The 18,816-nt window shown below is 44.0% G+C and overlaps 1 protein-coding gene across 1 annotated transcript; it reads left to right on the top strand.

Annotated features, from left to right (window-relative positions):
• Window positions 1-15,092: 15,092 nt before the first annotated feature.
• nog2 (noggin 2) lies at window positions 15,093-17,889 on the top strand. Its single transcript, XM_085416212.1, has one exon. The coding sequence runs from the start codon at window positions 16,461-16,463 to the stop codon at window positions 17,118-17,120; it is 660 nt and encodes a 219-aa protein (XP_085272338.1). The 5' UTR covers window positions 15,093-16,460; the 3' UTR covers window positions 17,121-17,889.
• The last annotated feature ends 927 nt before the right edge of the window (window positions 17,890-18,816 follow it).

Raw genomic sequence — 18,816 nt, 5'->3', positions numbered from 1 at the left:
ATTTTAAACCTTCTGACTCCAGGAAGACACGAGCTAAATATAACCCCTGGCGTATATCTGAATAACTACAAAAAAACCCAAACATTCCAAAAACACCTTGAATAGTGCCTATTCATGCTCATAAAAGAGACTGAATGTGCAATGCGCTCAGCACAGGCCCAGTGACTCATCAAAATATAAGCATCCACATGTGGCGATGTGAAGCTATGTATCTAGGGGGAATCATTTGATAGGTGATTTCATCAGCACTTTAGCTGGCACAGAAGTAGGACTCTGTTAAGCTTGTGTACTGGAAGTTGAAGAGTTCAAACAGCTAATTGCATGTGAGTCCCTGCTCCTGTTCTGTGCGGCTAAAAGAGGTCCACCTAAAAAACAGCATCCAGTGTATTTTGATGGTGTGCAGACTGTGGACTTTAATCTGCTCTGACTCTTAACCCATCCTGAGGTCGTTGGGGATTAAGCTTGGACTACACCTCAGCCTGACAACTACACATAAACACGCAGGCTTTACATGAAGTACAAGTGGGCGTACCAGTCCAACAAGTCAGTTAATTTCTCACTGTCTGCAAATGTGACATTGAATATATATAAAAGTGTCTGAGCTTGAAAATAATAGAAATTCTAACTGCAAGTATTTGAAATGCACGCTGCTGCACTGGCATCCGTCTTTCATCTTCATGTTCCTTTTCTACCCCGACTGATAAATGGTAAATGGTAAATGGCCGGCATTTGTATAGCGCTTTTCTAGTCCATGATCACCTGTTCCACCCTCCACCCCACCCCTTTTCACCCTTTCCCTCATCCACAACCACCCCCTGCCATGCCCTGCCTACCACCAGCTGATTTCAGCCCGGCACTTACTGGCAGATCAGCAGTGGCATATATGCGTGTGCATGATGCCATGTGTGTGTGTTCTTGTGTTGTGTATGCGTGCAGTGGGTGGGAAAAGTGAAGCCTACTACTGCATCATTCATTTCTCTCCCTCCCTCCCTCCCTCCCCAGGGCCCATAAACCTTTAAAGCACCTATAAAACACTTGGCGAGGCCTTTTTGAAGTTTTTATGAAGATCTGGCTTTATTGTTCCCAAGAGATGAGCCCCGCTCCGCTGGCGCCTCGGAGCTTTTTGGAAGTGCCAGTGAATTCGGGGGGGCTGGGTGGTAGCAGAGGAGGGAGTCCCAGGAAAAGAAGGGCTGGGAACAGGGATGGGCATTGCGGAGCCTGCCCGCTGTGCATATGTGTGTGTGTGCTTGTGTGTCAGGGAGGCAGATGAGCTACACAGGCATTGTGAACAGCAGTGGTGACAACTTTATCTTGAGGTATTGAGTCGGGATAGATTTTAGATTTAAGACACATCAGATCAAACACGCATTAAGAAAGCTTTAATAAAAGCATGTGCGTGTGTGCATGTGTTGCAGCATGTGCGTGCCTGTGCATGGCAGACGATGGGGCCAGCAGGTTGCGTTCTTGTTGTTTGAAGTGGGGCTCTGTTGTTCTCATAGAGTTAAATGAATGGAGCCGGACCCCCCTCCATCTGTCTGATCCAGCGGCATCGGCCCTCCCTCCCAAATCCCTGCTCCGACGCCCGACGCACTGGCCCCCTCAAAGGAACAGTTGGCAAACGGACGGCCCATTAAACAGGCAAGGGCGACGGGCCCTCACCTCTAAGCAGCACTTGTACGAGCCGAAAGTGTGTCTGACAAAGGCAGAGATAGAGAGAGAGTGCAGGGAAAGGAGAGAATAGCAAAGAATTTGTGTGTGCACATTTTGTGTTTTTTTTAACCTCCGAAGTGTCACTGCAGGATTGCGTACGTGTGTGTGTGTGTGTGTGTGTGTGTGTGTGTGTGTGTGTGTGTGTGTGTGTGTGTGTGTGTGTGTGTGTGTGTGTGTGTGTCAGTCACAAGTCAGTGGCCATGACATTAGGCATGCAGGTGGCTTTGATTGAGCTCACTGCAGCTCTCGGTGTCACAAAGGTTTGTATTCTCTCCTTTTAACAAAGTCATGACAGGAGAATATCTTATTTTCTTCTTATGCTCTCAGACATCTGACTCCAATTCAGTTCTTTCTCTACAAAGAAAAAGTTGTAATTGTGTTAACACCGTTTTCAAGGAGCTTGAAATGATAAACAATTTCCCATATTAACCACGGATTGTAGATGGAATATGGATGTATCCACCACAAATGTCACTAACTTATTTTTAGGCTGAGCTGTCATCTGTATAGATACATCACACAGACACAAACATCCTAATTAGTGCTAATTAAAAAACACATGCAGTTTCACTGACCCAAAACTGCAGCACAAACTCTGTGGACAGGCCAAACAAACAAACAAACAAAAAAACAAAAAACATGTATTTTTTAGTTGAGTTCAGCAAAATTGCTCCAAATGGCACCAAAATCATGAGAAGTCCAGTTCAGTGATTACAGCTAGCTATTTTGTCTAATTTTGCTACTTTAAGCATAAATAACTGTAAGCCTTAATTATATTTTGAAGGAATGGATGGATTATCATCATCTGGTTGTAAATATGTTTAAATTGGGCGTTTTTAACACTGGAGTCTATGGGACTGACTCATTTTTTAGAGCCAGTCTCAAGTGGACATTTAAGGAACTGCAGTTTTTTTTAGCACTTTGCTCAGATTCAGTTTTCAGTCCAGGAGACTGCTCATCAAGTAGTGGTTATTATTGTAATTACTTGGTCATTAACTAGTTAACTAGTTAATAATATGGCTACATTAAAGGAAAAAGGGTCACATCTTAATATAAAACTTCCGGTCACACGAGAAGAAGAAAAAAAGAAAATTCATTAAGCATTCACCCTCAGTCATTAACTGCACAGACCTGAAGCAATTTGTTTGTCTTCCAAGCATTCGTCTCCCTGGGGAAAATAACAGCTTAGGTTTTCTCCGAGTTGCCAGAAGGTTGGTACGAGGAAAGCCAACACTGTGGACAGAAACAAAAAGAAATGCAGACACTGGTGAGAGCAGGAAGGGGCAGCAAAAGAATCTGTCAAGACGTATTCTGTGCTCCGTTCAAAACCCTATGTCTGGACCTGAAAGCAATATATTTCCTATCAGTCTTGGTTACTGAAAAAAGAAGGTCCGCAGAATTAAAGATATATCGAAAGGTATCTCAGAGTAAAAAAAAGAAAGAAAGAAAGAAAGAAAGAAAGAAAGAAAGAAAGAAAGAAAGAAAGAAAGAAAGAAAGAAAGAGTAAATATTAGGATTTAGAAGCAAGAACAATCCTTGAACTCTACAGTGAGTTAATCTTTGACTCTCCAAACATTTGTTCTGGTGGCACCCAATGACCCAAAAACTTACTAAAACTTTTTAGATTGGCGTTCCTTTAATTTGTAGCCCGTTTGTGCATCCATATTGACCACCTCTCCAGCCGCCTTTGTGCAAAGGATGATGTCATGCTTTCTGAAAACACAGGGTGGGGGAGTGGTGGGTTGTCAAGGGGGTTTAGGGGGGGGATTCCTTTGGTCCTTTCAAGTTTGCGGGGGAGCATTGGGCTGCTGCAGGATAGACAGTATGAGGGCAAGAGGCTCAACGTTGCCACCCCTCTGATTCCACCCCACCCCAGCAAGCAGTCACATTAGGCACGCTCCGGCCATGCCATCAAAGGCCCAGCTCACACACTCACCAACGCGCTTGCATCTGTACGCACACACACACACAAACGCATGCCTGCAAGCAGTTGCTTTTAAACTGCATGCACGGAGCCACAGACACAAGTCAAATGAGCATGTTCGCACTCGGCCTGAAACCGAACGCGTGCCTAAAAATAACAACACACATGTATATACGCACAAAAGACACACACACTCGCATACTAGCAGATCAAACATGCACACACTTCAATCATGCTTTCTCCCCACTCCCACCCCGGCTGTGTTATTGTTTTGAAAATATGATTGCGGTGACGGATGGGGTGGGGAGAGGAGAGGGCTCTGGCAAGGGGCGAGTGGCAGGGCCCCTCTATTGTCTCTGACCAGTGTGAGCCTGTGTCCATAGCTATAGAAACTGGGGCCACACTGGGAAGGCATGCTTTCATCTCCACCACAGGCTCACCGCTGGCAATAAGGGGTCAAATAAATCCCCCTGGATGCAGTGTGTATGCGTTTGGGAAGGGGGTTTGGAAAGGGGGGGCGCAAATATGCACACACACACTCTGAAAATGTTTACCTGAGCTATCTGCCATTCACACTTAGACACATTGTGGTTTCTGGAGATGCGTCAACTTTAATTTTTGTGCTTGTGTGTGTGTGTGTGTGTTTTCCCCCCGCCTTCCACAGTGATTAAAGAATCGCATTTCAAAAGCATCAAAGAATCAGCATTTTTAGACATTTAAGCGGTTTCAAATGTTTCCACTGCAAACTGTCACTGACACGTTTTTTGATTCAACGTTCAAAGGAATAAAATGACTTCCCGTGGAATGTCACCTCTGAGCACTTTCATCTCCTTTTTTGTCCGATGCCTGGCACGAAACCCTCGTCTCACCACAACAGAGGCAGCCTTGGGTTAATGTGCACTAACCACGCAGCACATGTAACACAGCATCACGATGTTGATCATTAGGATTTGCGATGTCTTGTGACATTCCTCGTCACTGACGCGGTTGCTGGAACACACAGACTGTACACGCAAACAAAGACACGCACAATTTACAGACGGCCTCTCCGACACGCTTCTTTGGGTGCTGTTATCAGTACGCTCACGCAAAAATAATAGAGCTGTGCGGCACGCACCTCCATCTCAGCTTCACTTCAAGGCCTGGTTGAGAACCAGAACCTTACATTAATGTCAACCGACCAAACATTAAACAAAAAGCTGATATTCACCTCTATTCCAGTCTATAATCTGTGCTATACATGTAAAACCAGCTCCGCAAATTTCCAACAAAAAACTAAAACCTCTCGGCCTAATGTTGGAACAAACAGTAGAAGCACATATGATTTGCAGATGACGCCTTCAAATTATCCAACATGACTTCACTTTCACATCTAAATAACCGACTTTTATTCAAGCAACCCTTAAAGTAGAAATGTAGGCTGACTCCAAGAGAGCAGCAAGTTAGAAATGGCTGACAGTGACACCACCATGGACACTGTGTCAGGTAATAGTGACTGGAGCTGACCGATTGCTGGTTTCTTTGCCTTTCTAACATGCTCCAAGCAATAAGCATGCAGTCCACAAAAATAAAAACCGTCAGTGCTCATTAAAAATAAATACAATTAATTTCTGATACGTGGACAGAGAAGCAGCATTGCTCTTATCACCTGTGTGAGCGAGGAGGAGAGGAGAAGACAGGAAAGGAGAGGTCAGCAGCACCACCACCACATGCCACAGACAGACTGACGATACTTCTACTGGGCTCCATGCCGGAGACCTGGCTGTAATTACACCACGCACGCACGCACACTCACACATACACACACATTCACGATGCACACGCTGTTAACAGACAGACGCTGAGAGGTGCCCGGCTCCTGAATTCTGTCTCGCTCTCTCTCTGTCTCATTACACTTTTACATTCACAATTACATCCTCCATCGAACACCTTAACAGTCTCAGAATTATACTGGCAAGAAGTTTGAGAAAAGCAGCATTAGACAGATACCTGTGTGTTATATCAACTGCAAATTTAAAAACGTAGGTTGTTTCAAGTAGTGGATGAACTGCAGGGCCTAGTATATGAAAAGCAAGGACTATTTTGAGGTACAAATCATGCAAACATAAAATAGTTCCACTTTAAGGTTAAGGAATTTAGTTAGTTTATAACTAAAGTTTGTAAAACTTAACTACAGCTTATAATCGTTTTGTTTTTTTTAAAGGAAATGCTGGACAGGACTACTAAAGAATGGTACTTGGGTCGCTCAGGCCCAGTGTTTAGTCCGTTTTACTTGAACCCTGGTTTGTTTCTCCCCCTGGTGCGGTTCACTTGTGCAGATGTGAACACAGTAATCAAACTAGGGTGCAGACCAGGAAACAACTGCACAGATACACTTTAAATGAGTTGGTCTCGGTCCTGTTTGTGATGAACTACAGAGTGGTTCACGTATGGTGTGAACCCTAAAAAACGTCCACGTATGTTTGTATTCTGGGATGCAGTAAGGTACTATGTGCAAAATTGTGCAAAGGTCTGTGCAGGCTAGCAACTTGCCGTGAAATTAATTCTCTGTGTTCTCCAGTAGTGCAGAACCCAGTACCTTATTCCTGTATTTACCTTTGTCACTCTCACCCCACACACATCTGGCCAATGAGCGGACTAAACATTCTCACGTGGTTTGTAGTGGCAGGTTTTGGTTTGCTTGGAGTTCACTTGTATTTTTTTCTGTGTGAAAAGAAACCAAATCATGGAGATTTGGTTTCTTTTCACTACAAGTTTACAAACTTGGCTACAAGTTTACAAACTCATCAATTGATTCAAACCACAGTAAACGGAGTAAATTTTCCTTTCACGTTCCTCTGACATCTTTCTCTTTTGCTAACACATTGTAGCCTTTTTCACTCAAAATGTGTTTATACACCTCTTTGCATTTAATCATTAATTATTATTATATCTGGCTCTCTTCCACAGCATGTCTTTTGTCCTGTCTTCCTTCTCCAACCGGTCGCAGCAGATGGCCGCCCCTCCCTGAGCCTGGTTTGCTGGAGGTTTCTTCCTGTTAAAAGGGAGTTCTTCCTTCCCACTGTCACCAAAGCGCTTCCTCATAGGGGTCGTATGATTCTTGGGGTTTTCTCTGTTGTATTATTGTAGGGTTTATACAATATAAAGCTCCCTGATGTGACTGTTGTTGTGATTTGGTGCTGTGTAAATAAAACTGAATTGAATTGAGCAGGTGTGAAAACGGCCATGTGGTTCCTACTTCCTGTAAAAGGGAACTTCCCACTGTTTCCAAGTGCATGATCATAGACAATTGCCTGAACGTTGAGGTTTCTTTCTATTATTATAGGGTCTTAACATTACTATATAAAATGAATTGACCTCTACGATAATATTTTATACTTCGATATTAAATTCCTGTAATACAAATGAATATTAGCACATGAATTACAAGGTATGAAGTCATTTGAATCTAATTCTCTGGAAAAAATAGACTGATGTGGCCTTCAACTCATCCCAAAGATATTTACGGGTTTGAGATCAGCGCTCTGCACATGCCACGACGTTCTTCTTTGCCAAAATTGTTGAAGTCACTGTTTGCTGTGGCACTTTGAATTTAAGGGTGTCTTGATCTGGACATGTAATAAAGAGTAGACTTAAACAAGCATGACCTGTCATCAGGCCAAATTCAAGTTTAAGTAAGGTCAGCAAGGTTATTGGCACAACTGCGGTCCTGTTTGGCTATCAAGCAGACACCAGCACAGATCCATAGTATCCGTAGCTCTTTATGGATCTACTTTTTCTCCCTTTCTCTTTCCCTTCACGTCCCTCTGACTTGTGAAAGTTATTGGAGTGTAAATGCATTTAACAGCTTCTGCCTCCTGCTCAGTGTATGGAGGGAGATATCTTTTCTTCTGATTCCTCTTTCATAGTGAAACTAGTTTTAAGGTTAACTGAGCCAGAAAAGTGTGAGTTGAAGAATTAAAGAACAAGAATCTCACACCATTTTTACACTAACTTCAGTTCTAGCATGTTGATATAGAAAGTTTTTCCTACCTAAAGTCGGCTTCATTGCGTCAGTTTTTTAAATGATTTTTGTGGGAATCTGCTGTCTGTAGCTACTCCTTCACTAATGTTTATTTCAGCGGGCAGTCAATTAGGAAAAGATTCTTATTTACAGTGAAAGGTGGGTGGGTGGATCTTGAATCCTTGATTAAGACATTAAGAGTGTTTCGGCTTTAGCTCTAATGAGGTCGAAGTGAATTTTACTGATGTGCTGTTCTTCTACCACACCAATTTAATATCTCATAACTCTGGCACTTCGTTACTCTCACTTTTCATGCCTACCTGCCTCTCTCAAGCCTAATTCTGTTCCCCCCTAAGGTGACAGAAAAAGGGCAGACGCTCCTGTTTACACATGGCTCCAGGGGCTTGTGGCTGCTGATTAGCAAACCAGTGTGAGTCAACATTTGGTACATCTTTTGCACAAATGAGCTTACTGAGTGCACACTTGGGCTGTTGTCAGACACCATCCCTCTCCGTCCAGTTCCCAACCAAGCGGGCAACCCCCCAAGCAGAAGTGTTGCGCGCTCACACACCAGCGAGACATTTCCCAAAGCCTTCCCAGTCCTCCTGGCATCTGGGCAGGCCGTCACCCTTGTACCTTCCTGCGTGTTCCACAAGCACACTAGAGGACCAAAGAGCACCAGGATCCCAGCACTACCACTCGGAGAACTGCCCAAAAGAGAGCGGGTCATGACACCGATGCGCTCCGTCACGTCCGTGCAATGGGACGCCCTCACTCTGAAGCCCGTCACAGACTGGTGGAGACACCATCGTAGAATTTCCCTCCCTTTGTTTTTGTTACCCAGTGCCAGTCCATGGAAGTATCTTGGCTCTAGACTCAACAGAACACACATGCTGCGGAGAGCGTCGGGCAAGGGAACATCTGTTGTGGTCAGTGGCTGTGGGCAAACTGTTTCATTTCGACAAGATGGCCTGTGGCAACACAATGGCTTAGTGGTCGGGAGAATGAACGAATTGCCAGTTACTTGTGGTCAGGGTTTACCTAAGTTGGACAGAGCTTCTGAAAGACATGTGGTTACATGAAATTACTCTTTAGTTAGTGATAAAAAAAAAAAGGGGGTAATGGCACATTTTGAAACACAATTGTTTTTCAAAATGTAATCTTTTCAAGTGGGACAGCAGAATTTGAAATACCCAAATTGTTTTCATTTAAAGTCTTTATTCCATTGTAGTTGCTTCTCCATTTCTCTTCTCATGTAAATCGAGACCGTTAACAAGCATCCAGGGGGTGATCGATAGAGTGTGCCAACAACGATTTCACTGATGGAAAAGGAGATTAGAATAACAGATTAAAGCTTTAGCATTCACAGAGATTGAAAATACATTATTTAAGTGTCGAAACAAACTGTGCTGTACTACACTGTTGCGGCTCTCATATCTCTGCCATGGCATCCGATTCACACACCACTTGACACACCATTGAGTCTTGACATTTCGTATATCCTACTTATTTGCCCCTCGCTTTCTTTATTCATCTCTCTGTCTTGCACTCTCTCTCTCTCTCAGCCTTTCCTTCTCTCCAGGCTGTTGGCGGCCGGCCAATGATGTCATCCTGCCATAGGGAAGACCAGGGGGAACGCCCTCCTGGCGTTTGGAATGCGCTGTTTTTTCCTGTTGTTTTCCGGAAGGTGGCGATCAATTTAATTCCGCCCTCATCACTCCCTGATCTGAGGGGGGCCGAGGAGGCAAGAAGGGAGGGTGGGACAGTGAGAGAGCCAGAGGAGGAGGATATGACAGAGGAAGGATGGGGGCACTCTTGGGGTTTTCCAAAAGGGGATGCATCAAATATAAAAGGAGAGGGATAGATGAAGACCATGGGATGCTTCAAACTGTTGAGATCCTCTTTTTGTTTCAATTTTACATGATGTGAATACGGGTAATCACCCTGGAATTTTGTGAGGGCACGCCAAAGCCAATTAAAAGCTGCCAGGCGTCATTACAGGAAAATAGCGATTCATGAAGAAAAATGGGAATGACTTACGGAAACCAACAATGCTTATTTCCAAGTGACCCAGCTAGGCCATTACAAACGCCGAAACAAGCACATAATAGTTAAATACATGTTTTTATTCACTGCTTAACTGCAGCTACTTTATAATAATAAAGTCTTTCTTGAAAGAGGTATTTTTTTAAAGTCATCTGTAGCAATAATACTCAAACTTTTCATGGATGGTGAAAACTCAGAGGTGGAGTTTGTAGGATTTGATGTAGATGTGAGGTCACCGAATTCAAACTATAGTAACCCTTCTCCATATAGATCTGAAGGGTTTGCTCTAAGCTAATAAAAACAGAATAATGATGATAATGAGTAATTATAAACTCAATAAAAAGCATAACTGTGAAAACACTATATTCAGTTATTGTGAACAGGTCCTTCATAGAAACTTAGCTTTTAATTTTTTTTAGCAGCATGAAACGTGTTGCTTAGAAGACCTTATGCCTCATTCACCCATTCATAAAAGCACTATTTCTATGCAGAAGTGCTCTCTAACATTTACAAATATTCATACTCCAATGGATGCATTGGAGATCAACTTGGGGTTAGTATCTTGCCCAAGGAGTTCTGGAGGCAGACTGGAGCAGGCAGAGGTTGAACCACCAACCTTCTGATTAGTAGATGCTGAGCTACAGCTGCCCCAACTGGGCGATCTCCTTATTTCCATTGTTGCGCCGAAACAAACACGTTTTCAGGTCGTGTGAAAAATGTTGGCAAGTTCTTTAAAGATTACACAGATGCCACACTGAGGTCCAGTGTTTTTTCTCTTATAATAAGCTGTTTTTTTTAAGTTACCATGACATTTGATCAAATCATTATGACTTGTAATCACAAATACTTTGGTCTATGACTACTTTAAAAGCGAATGACATTATTATCAGACTGTGATTATGTGGCTGTTGGCTCCATTTACTATGTTGGTAAGAAAAAAGGAAGCTAAGTTCTTTATCGGGCCCAGCAGGGGGCGACTGCTCTATGTAATACTGCACAGAAGTCTAATATTCTCTCTTGATTTATGAGGTTGGTAAAGGTTCTGAGGTCTTTGATCAACTTGTGATCAGCTGCTGTCTTCAGAGGTGTTTTGTGTAAAGATGGCAATAAAATGGAAAAACTCGGTATCACACCAAAACGTGTAATAGACATGCAGGTCCACCGTGTCCATTTCATGCTTGCATTTCCAGAATATGAAATGGACATGCATGCAGAAGTTGCATTACCAGCAGGGGGAGATAATATATTTAAAGCAAAAAAGTCGGTAGTATCCAAAAAACGTATGGCGTACATTCCAGGTTCCTTAATTGTCAGAAACAATTAAGCTGGGCAGCTAATATGTATGTCAATGTAAATATGTTAATAATGTTTGTAATAGACATGCCGGTGTCTATTACATGCTGTGCCATGACATCGGATTGAATGGAAATAAGACAGAGTTAATTTGCTATCTGTACGCAGATAGCAGAGCGGTTGCAGCCTGTCAGAAGACAGGTTGCCTCCCACCAGGCGACCTGTGCAATCACCTTGAGATTGAACATGGTTGCTCAGAGGTCGAGGGTGTTGCACGCTCAACTAATCCGTGACAAATTGGTCACAACAGCTGCTTGTAATTGGTCACCAAATGTAAAAATATTTAAGTTTGCCTATTCTTGTTCTAGTATTTTGCATTAGTGAGCGGCAACCTTGTCTCTTCCAAAGAAGCGGGATTCCACCAGCCAATGGGTGACATCACAGCTGAAAACCAGCATTGTGTTTGTTATTGCTGGAGCTTAATTTTTCCTCAATAGGAACACTGCATTCAACAAAGTAAAAGAAGATTCATTTTTCCAATTTCATTTCACTTTCCGATCATAGGATTGTTTTTTTAGGATTAGCTGTCAATACGACAGAAATGTGACTTCAGCTTTCAGGCCCCGTCCTTTGCATGTGCACCGCCATATGAAATCTTCATAAAAAGGAAAACTCAGGTATTGAACAGCTTCGGTAATGAGTGACTGAACACGTACAAAAACCTAAAGAAAAACATTCATATTCACAGTGCTTGTGCCACAGTAAAGTTTCCTGGCTTAGCTCAAGTTCTTCAGTCTCAGAGTTCAAAGTGGGCCCCGCAGTCACATCACAAAGCCAATGAGCTGTCTACGATATGATCACCATTAATCACAGCTTTTGATCACGCGTGGAGCAGCATTTTCTCCATCGCGACTGGAATGCCGTAATAGACACAAAGGATGCGGGGCCCTGCTCAGATTGACTTCAGACTGAACAACAGCGTGGCGCGGCGCTCTTTCAATAACAAGCCTTACACTTAGTTCAGCTTTCTTTTCTTCTCTTAGAGGAAAAGGGGGAAAAATATTACTTTGATGCTGTTTACTGGATATTTTTGCAAAAATAACTTTATGATGAATTTTAGGGGAGAGGGAAAAAAATATAGCAGAAGGGAGGCGGGGAGGGGGGCTTCAAAAGTAGTGTTAACGGGAGACAGATTTTTGACATGCTTCCCAAGCCATCTGCTTTCAGTTAAAGCTCGGAGACAGAGTCGAATATGGGGGAGAAGGAAGAGGGGAGTAAGCCTGGAGAAGATGACAGGGCAGCGGGGAATAAAGGGATATGCAATATTGACAAGCAATGGTGAAAGCTATGTATTTGCATTGTGAGCATTTCTGTGTATGCTGCTGCAAGGCAGGTCTCGCAAGTCTAAGGACATAATATGTCACATCAAGCACTTTTAAAATGACTTTCCAACACATTAGACGTTGTTCTAATCTCAACGTTTCTGCAAATATTTATCTGAAATACTGATAAATGCTTCTACTGATTTGACAGCTCAAAAAAACAAAATGTTCAGGCTCTGGTTGGTTCTGAAATCTGTCAGACTGCCAAAGTCCCATCAGAGAGTGTTCTGCTGTAGATGCCACAACACAAAATGAATTATGAGACGTTCTCCGGGCATATCTTTTTATTTGATGGGGTGTGGCCTCTGGGATTTGTTCTATCTCTGCCACTCAAGCCACAGATAGCCACAGCAGCTTGCCAAATTCCATGACTTTCCTTAACTAATCTTCTGACAGGTAATATTTTGTCGTCTTAGTTTGTGAGTTTCTTATGTTTAGTCTCCCCCCTCTCTCTCCTCTCCAATCTGTCCATCTCCATCCACCCATCTGTGCCATTCTACCAGTCCTCAGTGGGCACAGTCGGCCAGTCTGGCCTGGGCTGCCCCTTGCTGTGCCCCTGCAGTGCATAAGCTCCTGTCTGGACTTTGGGTAAAGGCCTTTGTATGGAGCTGTAGGTGTGTTAGTGTGTGTAAGTGTTTGTGGTGAGCTATGTGTGGGAGTGTATGTCTGTATAGCATTCATAGCAGAAAAAGGAGAAGGGAGTCAAATCTATGCCTTAGGGCACCCCCGCTGCCCCAGCACCCCTTCACATGCGCCCTATTGAGGCCTAAGGGAGCGTGAACAATCACTGCACAACCAAAGGACTAAGTCCCCTTGTTATACAAGGCCAATTTTCAGCACCAGACCCCCTCCCCGCTCTCTCCTCCATAGTTTGACCCGCTCCTCAGAGGTTGACGGGCTTCGTTAAAGCGAGCCGGGGTCCTTTAACGCCGTTATTTAATTAGCCATTCCACAGCAAACTGTCATCCAGCACTAAAACTACCCTCTCACCCCCACCCTTACCCCATTGGTGAATCCATCTTCTTCATCACCACCACCCCTCTGCCATCTCCCCCACTCACCACCACCACACATGCTCAGCATCACCTCGACCCTTCCCCACTGTGTCCACCGGTCCCCTCCTCTCTTCTTTCCCTGTCTTTATCTCCAGTAATTAGCCAGTAAATGGGGGTTGACTCATTGCTGGGTTTCTAGAGTATTTGGGCGTGGGACTCAGGAAGTGTTTCTCCCGGCATGGGGTTTCTCTCTCAGTCCAGCACACCAAGAGCTGTGGAGGAAGACAATGGGAATAGCCGGTACTACAGTAGCCGGCTCAGCCTCACTGTCCCTGCAGCCCACTGAGTTCTGTCTACACCGGCACCCTAATCATTAACCAGATTATGACTCTGTGTGTCTGGATAGATGTTAGGAGGGGGTCAGAGGGAATTTACTCACAGGATGCCAAAGACTGCTGGCAACTTTTTCCATCTGGTTAGACCTGGATAATGAAGTTGAAGAACTGTGCAAGACACTGAAATTACAGCACTTCTTGTGATAAAAATGATTCCATCTCACAACTGTGGAATTTTTTATATTATACTCTTAGTGAGTATGATTCCAGTTAACTACTTCATTTGCCCTCAGTGGAGTCTTTTAGAAGTTTGATTACAGAGCTGCTGAGCAATTTCACTTGAGCTGCACCCTAACTACGAGTGAACATTCTTTCCCCATGGACTCAAACATGAGTAGTCAAACTGTGAGGGCGAGTCTGGGGAGCCCCTGGCTTCATGTCCTCACCATGCTAGTTCACCGCCCTCTAGTGACTACTACAAAAGACAAGCACAATCACAGCCCATCCAGACTGCGTAGGTAAATGAAACCAAGAGTCAGGTTTAAATTCAGAGCAAGCGCGTGCTGATGGAGTTTGACCAGCTTTTGATGCAAAGTTTAATTTCAAAGCATGTTTACATTTTCTTTTCTTTTTTTAAGTCTATTAAAGTTTTGAAAATGTTTAAATGTTCATTGGAATGGAGATCGACTCCTGAATCAGTTTAGTGCGTCTACCGAACATGTTTAAGCGATTTGACTATCAATAAATTTCACTTGTTTGTGTAAGTTCTAATTTGGATTATGGGAAAATAAACATAGTTTAATAGTAAGAAGAAAAAAACGTTCTGTTGATTTTCCCCTAATGACTGCTTAGCATGGGAAAGGTACCGCTTAGTTATCCACGGCCATTTATAGCCCCTTAATTATGCGCCTATTTTGTGACCCCCGAGTTCAACGGGCCAATTCCTGTGTAGACCCAAATCCCGATGAACAAAGGTGGAATGTGATGCCCCTTTTCCGCAGACAAGCTACCAAACGTTTCCCATCATTTTCATGGTAAAGTTCACGAAACTCTTTTACACTTCAGCCGAGTATTGACAGCGCATTGAACCTATTAGTGCATCAGAGACACTCTGCTGATGAAAACCGCAGGAGAAGCAGCTGCTGTTATACTTACAGTGTGTAAGAAAGAGAGAGGGGTTAAAAAAAATATCTTGTATTATCCTGTGTGTCTGGGAATATTGCTCTTAAATGCGATTAAAAAAAGGCTGGTGCTTTAGGACCCAGTTGATCCTCATTGTGGCTGATATTTTCCACGTTGTGAGGGGAGGGTTGGGGGGGGGGCTGTCAATCATAGTGAAAGTGGCCAGGGTGGGCAGGCCCCTCTGACACTTTGTACCGTCGGAGGGGGATATTTAACTTGGGACTGAGCACCACTCGCTACAGACACACTCACACACAGTGTGCCTAAGCAAAGAAATGCTCCAGCGCCAAGTCTCTCACACTCCTGAAGTAGGAGCGACTTAGTAGCTGCTGTACCCAGTTATCAAAGGAGGAGAGAGGCTCCCTAAGGAATTGACCGCTTTCATAGACCGGGGAACAAAAAAGCAGATTATGGACTCTCTCGTCATGCACCGACATTGCGATTAGAAGATTTTTTCTTTTTGAAATTAATATTATTTGAATGTATTTATTATTATTTTTTATTTTGTTGCTGGTGTTGTGAAGATTCAGCGATGCCACACTGAGAGGATCTCTGACCCAACCACGTTTTCTGTCTTTACGCAGTTTGCATTTCACATGCAGTGAGGCTGCATTTCGCTGGAAAGCTGTGTTTTCATCGTTCTTCTTCTACTTCTACTACTTACACGCAAAAGCCAGAGTTCTGTGGGAATATTACAAGCGAGACTTTTACATGTAAAACCGAGCTGCTCTGCGATTTGGAACATCCTCTGGGAAGATAAGCGGCTGTTGCGTCCTGAAAAAAAAACTGAGATTGTGCCACACGGCTCCTCCAAGTTTTCTGTCATTTTCAGGGAAAGTGCGCATCGACGGGCTGGAATACCGCAGGAGACTGGCTGCAGAGACTACCCCACTCCCCGCCCCCCTCTCCTCGGTCCGTGGACTGTGCGCTCTGGGACCTTGTCAAACCTGAGAGCGCCAGGCGACGTTAAGAGAAGCCACGTTTCTAAAAGCCGTGCGTAAAAATAACATTGGCCAAGGCTGGCAATCGCTGCCGGGCGCGTGACATTTAAAACTTGGTGAAGTGCTCTTTTGTGCGCCCTTCTCTCCCGGGAGCTCCGGATCTATTCTGTCCCTTTCAGAAAACACTTCAGTCCATGCAGCTCTCGCCTCGGCCGCTGTCATCCAGTGCAGACAGTTTCGTCGTGGCTTCGAGTCCTCGGGGTAACCATGACAACCGAGAGAAACCCGAAGTGAATCTGAGGAGCGGGGTGAAGCAGGAGAGAGCGTGAATAGGCGCTCGAGTTTTCCCTTTTTTCTTTTCTTTTTTTTTTTGACTCAACTCTTTCTGCAGAGAGCGGGGTAGCCCGCTTCCATGCTGCACATTTGCATCAGCGGGTAAATTGCAAAGTTGAAGGAGCCCTAAAAAGCAAAGCACTCCGCTCCATGTCATTCAAACCCGACGTGGTCTATTAAAAGTATCGCCTTGCTGGTGACTGAACTTCTACTATTTATGAAGCCCCGGGCTGGTGACTCCACAGAACACAGTAACCGGGAAAAGAACTGAGTATTATTCACGCGAGAAGAGCCCGTGCGTTGAACAAGAGGAATTATGGGCTTCTCTCAAACGCTGTTCGTTTACGCGCTGGTTTGCGTTCACCTCGGAGTTTCCCAGCATTACCTTCGCCTCCGCCCTTCGCCCAGCGATCACTTCCGCCCTTCGCCCAGCGATCACCTCCCCGTGCCCGACCTGAAGGAGGACCCGGACCCGGAGTACGACCCCCGGGAGCAGGACTTGGTCGAGAGGACTCTGCGGAAAAGACTCGGCAGTAACTTTGACCCCAATTTCATGTCCATCAGCCCCCCCATGCTGGTGAACTTCTCCGCGCCAGATAACCAGGTGAAGCTGCAGGGGCCCATGCCCAACGATATTAAAAAGCTGGACCTCACAGAGACCCCCTATGGAAAGCGGCTAAAAGTGGGCAAGAAAGCCCGTAGGAAATTCCTGCAGTGGCTGTGGACCTATACGCACTGCCCGGTTGTGTACACCTGGAAAGATTTGGGTGTGAGGTTCTGGCCACGTTACATGAAAGAGGGAAACTGTTTCTCTGAGCGCTCGTGCTCCTTCCCCGAGGGGATGTCTTGCAAACCCGTCAAGTCAATCACCAAGGTTTTCCTCCGGTGGTATTGTCAAGGCTTTCTAAAACAGAAATACTGTACGTGGATACAGGTGCAATACCCAATCATCTCAGAGTGCAAGTGTTCGTGCTGATTCTCTCTAAGGAAGGAAGTAGTAGTAGTGGTGGTGGTGGCGGCGGTGGTGGTGGTCGACGGGGGAGTGGACTGGAAATACGGTTTCTATTGCACTGTTAACTCTCTACAGAGGTGGGCACCATAGCAAATCTATTTTTTTATATAGCATTTTAAGTGAAATACCAACATTGTACATATTTAAGAAAAATGCAGCTATTTTTTCTAATTGAACCAGGACCATATTTTATTCTCAACCCTGACATTTTTTTTCGGAGGGGAACACGAGCACTTCGTGAGGAAGGAGCATTTTGTTTTGTTGATATTTTTAAGAGACATTGAAAATGGATTGCATATGCTACACTTCTCCAAGAGGTGACCTTTTTCTTCTTCTTCTTCAACTGAACATTGATGCTGACTGTTATTTCACTGCGATGCTGCCTAGAGTTTTTGTATATTAATATCAATAATAATTAAATTGTAAAAAAAAGAAGAAGAAAAGTTGAGGTTAAAGATATATATAAAGGCGTGAACTCAGCTTTTTTTTTGGAATACATAGTATTGTAGGAATAAACAAATCTGTACGTTTTATTTATTATTTTAACGATTTGTGAGTATAGAGCATAAGGACAGAGAATAGCAGAGTATACCAGAATAAAAAAATATGGGAGATGTCTACTTGAATATTTCTAAAAATGACAAAAAAATAAATAAATAAATACAAAAAACCCAACATATCAGTGTACATGTTATGGTTACACGTTTTAGCAATAAAGTCCATCTTTTCAACATGTGTTAGTGTCAACCCATGCTTACACCACTGTGTATATCCAAAGGGGCGTGTACACTGTAAAAACAAAAAGCTATCTAAAGATGTCTCATTAAGCTGTAAAAATCTTTCCTTGCCACAGAGATACGTTTCACTGGTTTCCATTCGGGGTGACTGAAGAGATTTCACATATCAGAGCGATGACGCTGAAGTATTCTTGCAATATTCGTGTGTTTTTCAACCGGAAACCCCTGAAACTGTACCTCGCTTTATTAAAATAATAAAGGGTGAAAAGACTTTTGCAAATGACATATTTTTTTACAGTGTAGACGGCTGGGCTCCGAAGTGGAGTGGAGTTACAAACTACTATAAAGTTTCGGTGACTTTGTGTGGACTGTCTGACGCTCCACGCCGTCACAGCGATTTTAGAAAAGGCTGATTTACTACGCTGCTTAATGCGCAACGCATACCTCAAGCGCCTCCACAGACCTGGCATTCATTTGTCTCAACCGGAGAGCGCGCGAGAGAGAGGGAGAGCGAGGGGGAGAGGCCACGCACACGCATTCATCTCCAACTCGCTCATGCGCTTCGAGGTGTTAACATAATGGCTAAAATATGATTCAGACTTTTCAAACAGTGTCAGATGATGAAATCGCAAGAGCAGACGCGCAAAGCCTCCAGTGTCTGGGGTCTCTCTGTGTTTTTTACTCTGGAAGCTCCACACAAGTTCCAATGAGGTATTTGTATAGAGGTGGACTGGAGCAGACAGGCGCCTATTCAAGTCTGACCGCCCTGGAGAGAGCGAGGGAGAGAGAGAGAGAGAGAAAGAAAGAGAGAGAGAACACAAAGCCCATAAAACAATGGTCAACTGTTTTTGACGTTAGCAGACTATTAATTGGAGAGCCTGGGCATGCTGTCTGCAAGTTAAAGAGATATGGGCAATTAAACG

The sequence above is a fragment of the Rhamphochromis longiceps genome, linkage group LG8, assembly GCF_057381845.1.
Source record: "Rhamphochromis longiceps isolate RC_006_pf linkage group LG8, R_longiceps_female_GT1.1, whole genome shotgun sequence".
NCBI classification, from domain to species: domain Eukaryota; kingdom Metazoa; phylum Chordata; class Actinopteri; order Cichliformes; family Cichlidae; genus Rhamphochromis; species Rhamphochromis longiceps.
This window is presented reverse-complemented; position numbering and strand designations above follow the sequence as displayed.